Raw genomic sequence first — 9,341 nt, forward strand, 5'->3', positions numbered from 1 at the left:
CAGAGGGAAGATTCAATAGATTCTCATGCCGCGGTTGCTTCGCGCAGAAAGTTTAAATTGAAACGATACAGCCCCCAGGAACCAAAGAAAGAATCTTCGAACGCCTCGAGGTACATTTCCCAGCGCTGCTATCGGTCCAAGGAATGCAAATAACTTGTGTCCAAGTTCCACCGGCGTTTCCTCGGGCTGTTTCCCGCTTTCTCCCGCTTTGTCCTCGCGTGGGAATCGCGAAAGACTTGTGTTCGTTTCTTGATAACGAGAGGAACGTCGATACAAAACGCGTTGAAATTTTTAATCCGTTGTGAGGTCGACGAGGAGTCGCGAGATTGCAGGATCATCCGCGAGTATCGATCTCGAGTGGAATTTTACACACGGTGGAGCGGATATCTCGATGAAGGGTGATCGAGTAGATGAGAATCGAGAGGACGATGATTTGGCCACGAGAAGGAGACAGAATTTCGCCAGTTCGACGGCATGATTGAAATGCGACGACGATCGATGTTCCACGTATGCAATAGTATGCATCCCTCGCATACGCGAAAGGGTTACGCGTGAACGTGAATATTCATGGAGCCGGATAACCGCTCGTTTGTCTCGTGGAATTTCGAGTAACCCAGATCGAAAACCTGCAAAATTCCATGCTTTTGCACGTTTATCTCGGCACTATCTTCCTTTTTTATTTTTATTTCATCCTATTTTATTTTCTATAATGGCAGTCCCGCGAGATTTTTATTAGTCGAGGATGCAAATTCCTGTGTCGAAATGAGAAATTCTGTCTGTAACATCGAAGAAAATGTTGGGGTCAGAAATACACATTATTTCATTCATATTATCACGAACATCTAACACCTTTCTGCTGCGTCTCCGATTAACCTTATCAGCATCTCACGATAAGATTTCATCGACGAGAAGGTTTTAAGTAGCGTGATCAAAAATTTCATTTATGGTGTGGATTCGTCTAATCCCAAATGGAGAAACCATCTCGAAACTGAAGATAAAATTGCTTCAAGGTATCTTCCACTGTCAATAGAGATAAAAATTTAAGAAATTTAATAAACATAATTAAATAATAAATTTAATAAATACCAATCGGTACTCATTAACCATCGACTAATTAACTTTATTACAGACATTACAGACCTCGTAATAGTTTAACATTGGCACACGATACGAATACTTTAATCTACCTCGTCCATGCACTCGTTCCCTATCTTTACAACTGTATTCATGTTACAAATTCGACTACGAAGAGATCGAGGTGTCTTCGAGTATCCTTATCAGCGAGATCGAAAAATTTCCACGAATCGATATTTAAGGAATACATTTGCGTTTTTATGGATAACCGAAGAAGGTATTTGCGATGTACACAGGTGCACAAAATTTATAAGTTTTCGGGAGGGTGTTCCTCTGACGGCCATTAACCCTTGGCGAAAGAGCGGAACTCGAACTGAAAAGTGTTCACCGTGTTATCTTCCACTGCGCTCTCTGGATACGTTTGTGCGTAATCAGATTGTACCAGTTGACACAGCCAATGACACTTAATGCTGTATATACTGCCAGTGATCAGTTGAGCCAGTGCCGTGCAAGATTGCAAAGCCTTCTGTCCGCTTCGCGAGCCCAGCTCGCTGTGGCTCTCTCTAGGAGCTGCACAGATATTTCCTGGCTTCTGATTCATATGAAAGGTGAGTGGTTTTATAATGCCTCTATAATCCTTCAAATTAAATATTATTTAGGATTTTGTAATTATCGGAAATCGAATTTATCGTCATTGACAGACGCATCGATAGGCCGACGAGAAAGCTGTTTTAACCTACGTTCCCTAACCCCATCGTGTTCCAATTTTTATAATAAGGAGGATGGGAAGAGGGGATGTCCTGATTCGCGAAATAAGTTCACGGGAGCCTTTGTCAGGGGAGAATTCCAATTTCTGGGTGACATGTTTGCGACACAAAGCCGCGAATTTCGATGCTGGCACCGTGATCGCGAAACAGCCTCCATTTGCCGATTATTCTTATCCCTTTCGTTGTTTCGCTCGGAAAAGCAACTGGTGCATCGTTTCTGTACCCTCGTGGGTAATTGACGCGCGCATTGTTGTCGCTTTAATCGAAGCAGCTCGGCAAGATTAGGCAATAAGACGAGGAACGATAAAATATATCCAAGAATCGTCTCGCGGGCGTGGAGTCGACTGAAATCGAGAAAATTCGTCGAGTCGAATGTATTTCCCCGTAAATCCTCGATTCGGGAAAAAGTAGGAAGCAATTCGGTGGCCTGGCGAAGTAAAGCCGATTACCTAAGAAAGTACAAGCTCCTGCCAACAATTAGCGGAATTTATAGTAAAGTTTGCCGTTCTTAACTCGAAACGACGGGACCAGTTATCGACACACGGCACCCAAAACCGATAACGGATACCAAGATCCTGGTATTACTCGTCCCGCGTGCCAAACGAACTTCGGGGATACAGTGTGTCCCGTAATACACGAATCTAACTGTTATTCGATAAATACACGTTACCGATATTCTACAGAAACGCACAAATATCTACTCCTTCCCCAAAAATTTCTGTACGAGGTCGTATTCGATAAAGAATTATTACCCTCGCGAGCGAACCGATCTTGGAATACAGTGTGTCCTATAATAAACGAATCTAATTTCTATAAAGAATTAACATAAAACGGGAATTTTCATCGAAAATGAGAAATCACCTTTTCGTAGAAGAACACAAGTACCTGTACCTCTGTCAAACATTTATTACTGGAGGATCACAGTATTCTCGTAATACTCCAATTTAATTTTCATTCCATAAAAGTTCCAACTATAGATCATATTATATCCACAATTTACCAATTTTGTTCACCAACTGTGCCCGAGAAATAATCCCAGCCCCCAAAAGTACCCTTAGAACCAACCCTCCATATTTTCCACTCTACTACTGGAGCTACCTGCTCCATATTACCCGCCATCCAGCGCGAGTCACCCTGTATACAACGAGGCATACCGTGAAGAGAAAGAACGGCCACGGTCTGCAGGAAATTCCCGATTGCCATAACCAATCCCTCCGATGCCTCCTCCGGCGACTATCGGAACGCGGCGAGTTCCTCGTTTGCTTTCGTATTGATTAGCCATCACTTTCAGATGACGCCTCTACCCCGGTGGGTGTTGCTGGCGTTACTGTTGGCCGTGGTGGCCGCGCATCCGGTCGACCACGCATGCGTCCGTCTGTGCCGTGCACGGAACACCAGCCCCGAGAGCACGGGAGTTTGCGAGCACCAGCTGAAACTCGTCCTTCAGTCCAGCGGAGGCCGGTTGCCGATCCGACGTCTCCTGAGGCTCTGCTTCACCCCGTACCATGGTGCTGGCTCGTCGGAGAGCCCGTTCTTCGACGACACCGAGGTCTGTCGCGTGTTCAGACAGTCGCTCATCCGGCGTCACGGTTGCACCTGTGAAGACATAGACGATGTCAAAACGGGAGACCTCGAGGAGGATCGTTGGAGGGTGCAGAAGTTCGAGAGAGATTGGTCGAAGAAGGCTGAAGAGTTTGGTATGTTGAGGAAGGACGAAGAAGACAGACCCATGGTCCCGGCTGACGACCGAGGTCAGCAAGGGCCAGAGATGAAGGCTCTTTTCGAAGCCATCGCGAAGATCGGCGAAGCAGGGGAAGATCCATCGAGCAGAGCAGAGTCCAAGGACGAAGTCATCGAGATTTCGGATCCCGGCTCTCGTGTGGACGAGCATAACGACGTGGACGACGCGACCATCGACTGGGATCTGTGGTGCATGGCCCAGTGTGACAGCGGCCAGGGCGCCAACGCCTGCAATTGTGACATTGTACCATGAAGAGGACTGGCTTCTGGGTGAATGAAGATGAAAGGAGCAGAGATTCACGAATTTACATATCTCGTAGGTTAGTCGGTGCGATGGTACCAGGTAGTCTTAATACCGGATAGTCTTAAGGTCAGTCTGTTTCCGTTGACGATACCTAAACGCAATTCTATATCTTCCTTTCTCGATCAACGCGTCGATAATCCTCTTCGTGAGTCTCTCATCGATCAAGTGACCATTCGTTCGTACGCAATCCCGCGAGATGTGTGTCACGGAGTTGACAGAAGCGAATTTCGCGTCTGCCTATCAGATGACGATTTTCGAACCCGTCAGGGATCCATCGATCAACGAAAATAGAGTAAATAGAGACACTTTGGGGGAAGATTTTCGAGATGATTTAGCCACGAGATTATCGGCGTGCGGGTCGTCGAATAGCTTAATTGCTTCCTTAGGCTTAAGACTCTTCTAGACGCTGGGTCCGGTTCACGCGCTTAACGAGGAAGCTTAACGTCCAAGGGAAAGCTTTTATCAGACTGCAATTGGGGTTTTCATTGGGACAAAGGGGATTTTCGTTGTCAGCAGCGAGCTATCGCGCCGTTTCACGATGCAAGAATGACACTTCCTTCGCACAACGGTGCACAGCGTGGAGAACCAGAGGACACACGATCATTCCGCGAGCATTGTTCCTTCTCGAGGCGTGTGAACGGGACACCGACGAGCGATGTGTGTATTATGCAATAAATAGTATTTATACGTGGCCGCGATGCTGCAAACGCGTGCATCGACGAGTCACTATGCCTAGTTTCCTAAGACTTCTAATCGTAGCCGGTAATCTTTTACACGACCGTGGTACTCGATAAGCTGTCATAAGTTAACTATTAAGCTGTTCGTTAAGCGAAACGAAACACAAGATCCATGTCTTCCAATTTCGTAGTCTCCTTGCTGATACGCGTGCGATCGAGCCTCGAGGATGACGGAACAATCCGACAGGTCGAGCAGAACAATGCAAGCATGAGAGTATTGGTAGTTGTTGTTTAAGCGATTATTTTCAAACGCGACCACGTCCCAGTCGGGTGAAATCCACGGTCCTGAATGATCGATGATCTCTCCCGAGCTGGGAAATAACGTGGATCCGTTTATTTGTATAGATGCCGTTCGAAAAACGTTGTGACGCGACAATAAGACGTAGATAGTATGCCTTTGCGATGCAAACTTTGTCTTTCGCGCAATTTCGACCTATGCATCCGTCTGTCAGGAAGAGTACAGTTAAAGAGCAATTTGCCACGCCACGATATCCTGCAATAAGCACGGTAAACCGAGGGAACAGGTTCCTCAGCGAGGATCGACCTGCACATCGAAACATTAACAAAGTATTAGTCAGAAATGCGCGAAAGACTCGACTTCAGCAATTTATTATCTGGGCTAACGTGTAGTTGTAAGTGGAATAACTGCTTTGTAAATATTCCTACGAATATATCTGGGAGGCTTCCTATGGCCGACGATAATGTCGAGCAGTCGAAACTTTGGGGTACCAATTTACAAATCTAGGATATAATTCGTGCGATTTAATGGTTGTTCGTGTCGATATCGTAAGGTGTTGTATTATGGTATGGGAAATTGAGATGCGTGGCTGCTGCCAGAAGGCAATCTTGGAATTAGATTAAATAAGTTATGTATGTTAGGGTAACGAATTTTACGCTCAAAGGCTTACTCGGTCGTAAATATACAAGTTATTCCGTGTCGCTAATAAATTTATATTATTTATGTTCGTGATTGTACATTGTGTATATATATGATGTAAGTGAACAATATTCGCATTATGTTTTGTCATACGATAAATAAAGAATATCATACTCTACACGTTGAATTGTTTATTATTTTATTTTAATTGTTTAACACTTTTATTTTGTGTATTTGTTTAACTAAGAAGTGAGAATATTTAAGAAAGATTTGTAATTTAGAGGTAGTAATATCAAACGTTCTCAAGGTTGAAAATTATGAAATAATTAACGAAAAAGGAATAATAAAATGATGGGATTATGTCAGTTTCCTCTTTAGTATCTGTAGATATGTACATGTCTGAAGATTAGTTATCGACATTATCTACCGTCGATAATAAAACGCAATCGCAAATTTTGTAACAGGATTTATGCAAAGATTGTAAAATTTGGATTTGTTAAATTCTTGGAAAATGACGTCAATGGCTTGAAATTCGAGAAATAAATGTTTCAGTGAACTACCTCCTTTCATGTTATATTTTCCTAACACAAAATGACAATTTTGACAGTAGAATTTATGCAAACGCTGCAATTATGTTTAAAAATCATTGTTAAATATTCTTTTTAAAAGTTATTATAAAATGAAATTGACATAATGTGTCAATAAAAAATATATAATAAGAAAAATTAATAAATTGTAATAAACACTAATTACCCTAGTGTAAATAAATAATAACGTATTATAAAAGAATTAATCAATAAGAAGAACATAATTTAATTTAAATTAATTAATTAATTGATTTTAATTTTAGACGTACTCCCCACAAATGCTGACAGACGACTAACCTCTCCTGCATATTCGCGGTGCTTATATAGATTATACAACTTTACCGCAGTTAAACGAATATTCACGAACTTTAACGATGTTTCAAAGAGTCTCTAACGTTTATATTATTATAATTAATAATTTATTGACTTTTAGTGCAAATTTAAATTGTTTATAATTTATTTAAGAATACGTGTAATAATTTATACGTCCTTTTATAAAAATTTTAATATTATGTAATTAATGACTGACAGTCATTAGGGTTGACAGTAGGGTTGACAGATGGTCATAGTAACCATATAAAAAATTATTGAAAGATACAAAAATAAAGAAAGGCTAATTTCCAATGGCTAAATGAGAATTAATAAAAGTTTCTTAATATAATTTTACTTGAAATAAAATTATTTGAAGCATATTGTAACAGAAGAGATCTGTTTACCTACTGAAGATATAATATGTGTAGCACATTATCATTATAGGATAGTCTTCTATCTCATCAGTATGTAGTATAGAAAGACGTAGGTATACATAGGAATCGTTTAATCGACAATTGATAATGAAGAATTCCACTAAAATTTTATCCAGCTGTGAAATTTGATGCAGATTACCCCCTCATGCAAATATTACGATATTTAAAAAGAAATTAATCTCCTCTAACAAATTTCTTTTCGAAATTCACAGAGAATCATGCGAAATTTTCCCAAATTTACCTATGTTAATAATATAAAGAAAATTACTTGTATAATAGTACTTTTAATAACCGTATGCTAAACTTTGACAAAGTAATAATTTACACCATTGAAAACATCCTTACATCCTTATAATATAGTATAGTTTTATGTTTATATTGATATACTATTCTTTTCCGTCGCAAATAGGTAGCTTATTTCCCCTGAGACAGAAGTATAATCAAAGGTAGCCGTAATTAGGTTCTGTTCATGATAGCTTGTAACATTGTTCTATAACCGTATTACACCACGTATCACGACGTACATTCTGGCGTCTTATAAAAGCCGAGCCTTCTTGCGAAAACAGCAGAACACAGCTACCCTTCCTTTGGAGAAGACATCTTCCAACTCAAGGTAAGACCACAGTCCCAACACCGTGAGAAAAATTTTTATTATTCCATGTAATACTTCTGTACACTCTGCTATAGTAATGTAGTACTAACCATTTCTCGAAATATTTCCAAATTGTCTTGAAAAAATCGAAATTCACGTGCTCCTTTTCTAAAAATTTTTCTCTCATCCAGCTTTAATATTCCACATTTACTCAGAAGCAAAATGTTACCTACTTTTTTCATTACATCAGTCAATCATGGTCGCGATATATAGAATTTTAACATTTCGCCGAGTCGATACGCTCTTGGACCAACTCCTCGATGAGTTCGCTTACGAATAATGTAGGCCATCTGCATTTGATAGGGACATTTGTCTTCAGTCCATTTCTCTGGTATAAAAGCTCCAAGATTTTGCCTTATTTGCATCATTTGCTGACCAACTATCGTACACGTTCCATCGTCTTCCGCATTTGTAAGTAAACCGGCCATTTTCCAGAAGAACGCTTTTCATCATCCTTTTACAAATTCTTGGAAGGTTTTCAAAATTCTTTTCATATGTTAGACATTCTCCTCGTTCTAGTTTTCTTATTTAATTGGTTCCTTAATTTCAAGCACCTCGCAAACCAAAACCTCCAAAATGGTCTCCACTCGTCTCGTCCTCGCCATCGTTGCTGTCCTCTTCGTCCTCGCCATCAGCGTGGACGCCGCCTACAGGAAGCCTCCTTTCAACGGAAGCATCTTCGGCAAGAGATCCAGCACCATCACCGGTGAGACTAAAATACACGTGATCCATGAATAATGTCACGAAAATCAGGAAAATTCTTATCATTTATAATTTCTTTTTTGAGAAATATTTCTACTGAAATTTTCAGTAGTCCAATTTGATAATTCTTGCCTTCCTGCATTTACAACTGTATTATTTCATATTTATTTATATATATAAATTTTCTCAATTTAATTAAAATACTTATTTAAATCTTTTTATCTGAACCATGGATCCCAATGTGTATTTAAAATTCTTTTTAATGCAAGGATATTTATTTTATGTGATTCCTTGGTTCTCATACACGCTATAGTATACTGTACTACATAGTACACTACACATATACTTTCAGTTATTCTTCATTTTAATATTTAAATTTTCTTCATTCGATTCGTTGATGCTAGTATGCATGCACTCGAGGCATACTGTTTTATAGTTATTCGAAATTAAAATTCGGAGTTATTTTTTCGCTTTGTTCAACGATTTGTAGCAGGAATGATTTTGATTGCTTGTCATTTTTCATAGATTACGAGATCACCAGCCGGGCTATGTCGTCTGTCTGCGAATCTGTCAGCGAAACCTGCAACGCCTGGCTCTCCCGCCAGGACTCGATCTGAAGAGTCCTAGCTGCCCAGGATTCGGTTGGATGCGTCGAATGCTAATGTCTACAGCTTTATTAACTTATCAGCGTGCAACAGCGAATCCTCCTACGCTAATCTCTCGTTCAAAGATCCCTCTGGCGCTTTGAAATTCGTCGCATCGTCCAGATCACTCGTCCTCTTGTAATCATAAGACTTACATCTCGATTAATCCATATGATTCTGTAAATGTTCCTCGTATAATAAACTTCGATGTGTCTTGATACAAATTTAAAATTCTTATAATTTATCCACTCCTGATTCCTATATACAATTTTTATTTTCGAATTCTCATGAACGTCGATAATAATTTGCTTCGATTACTTTAATAGCACGTGGAGGCAAATAACGATGAGAATAATAAATATTTTAATCCTGATTTTGATACGAATATTTCAATATCAATCACAAGTATGATATTCTAGGAATAAATTTCTCTCCCAACTTATGATCCCTGGATTCTATGTAGAATCTCTGTCTAAACACTGGGGATGGATTCGAAGAATGTGCTCTTCCG

At 40.1% G+C, this 9,341-nt stretch overlaps 2 protein-coding genes across 2 annotated transcripts; both read left to right on the forward strand.

Annotated features, from left to right (window-relative positions):
• Window positions 1–1,572: 1,572 nt before the first annotated feature.
• On the forward strand, window positions 1,573–5,557 carry LOC108555477 (uncharacterized). Its single transcript, XM_017911131.1, has 2 exons — window positions 1,573–1,682; window positions 3,133–5,557. The coding sequence occupies exon 2, from the start codon at window positions 3,133–3,135 to the stop codon at window positions 3,832–3,834; it is 702 nt and encodes a 233-aa protein (XP_017766620.1). The 5' UTR covers window positions 1,573–1,682; the 3' UTR covers window positions 3,835–5,557.
• A 1,858-nt stretch (window positions 5,558–7,415) lies between these two features.
• SIFa (neuropeptide SIFamide) lies at window positions 7,416–8,888 on the forward strand. The gene is made up of 3 exons (XM_017911187.1): window positions 7,416–7,445; window positions 8,036–8,190; window positions 8,712–8,888. Exons 2-3 carry the CDS (start codon window positions 8,061–8,063, stop codon window positions 8,801–8,803), a joined length of 222 nt encoding a protein of 73 aa, XP_017766676.1. The 5' UTR covers window positions 7,416–7,445; window positions 8,036–8,060; the 3' UTR covers window positions 8,804–8,888.
• Window positions 8,889–9,341: the final 453 nt, after the last annotated feature.

The sequence above is a fragment of the Eufriesea mexicana genome, unplaced genomic scaffold, assembly GCF_001483705.2.
Source record: "Eufriesea mexicana isolate 0111107269 unplaced genomic scaffold, ASM148370v2 scaffold124, whole genome shotgun sequence".
NCBI lineage: Eukaryota > Metazoa > Arthropoda > Insecta > Hymenoptera > Apidae > Eufriesea > Eufriesea mexicana.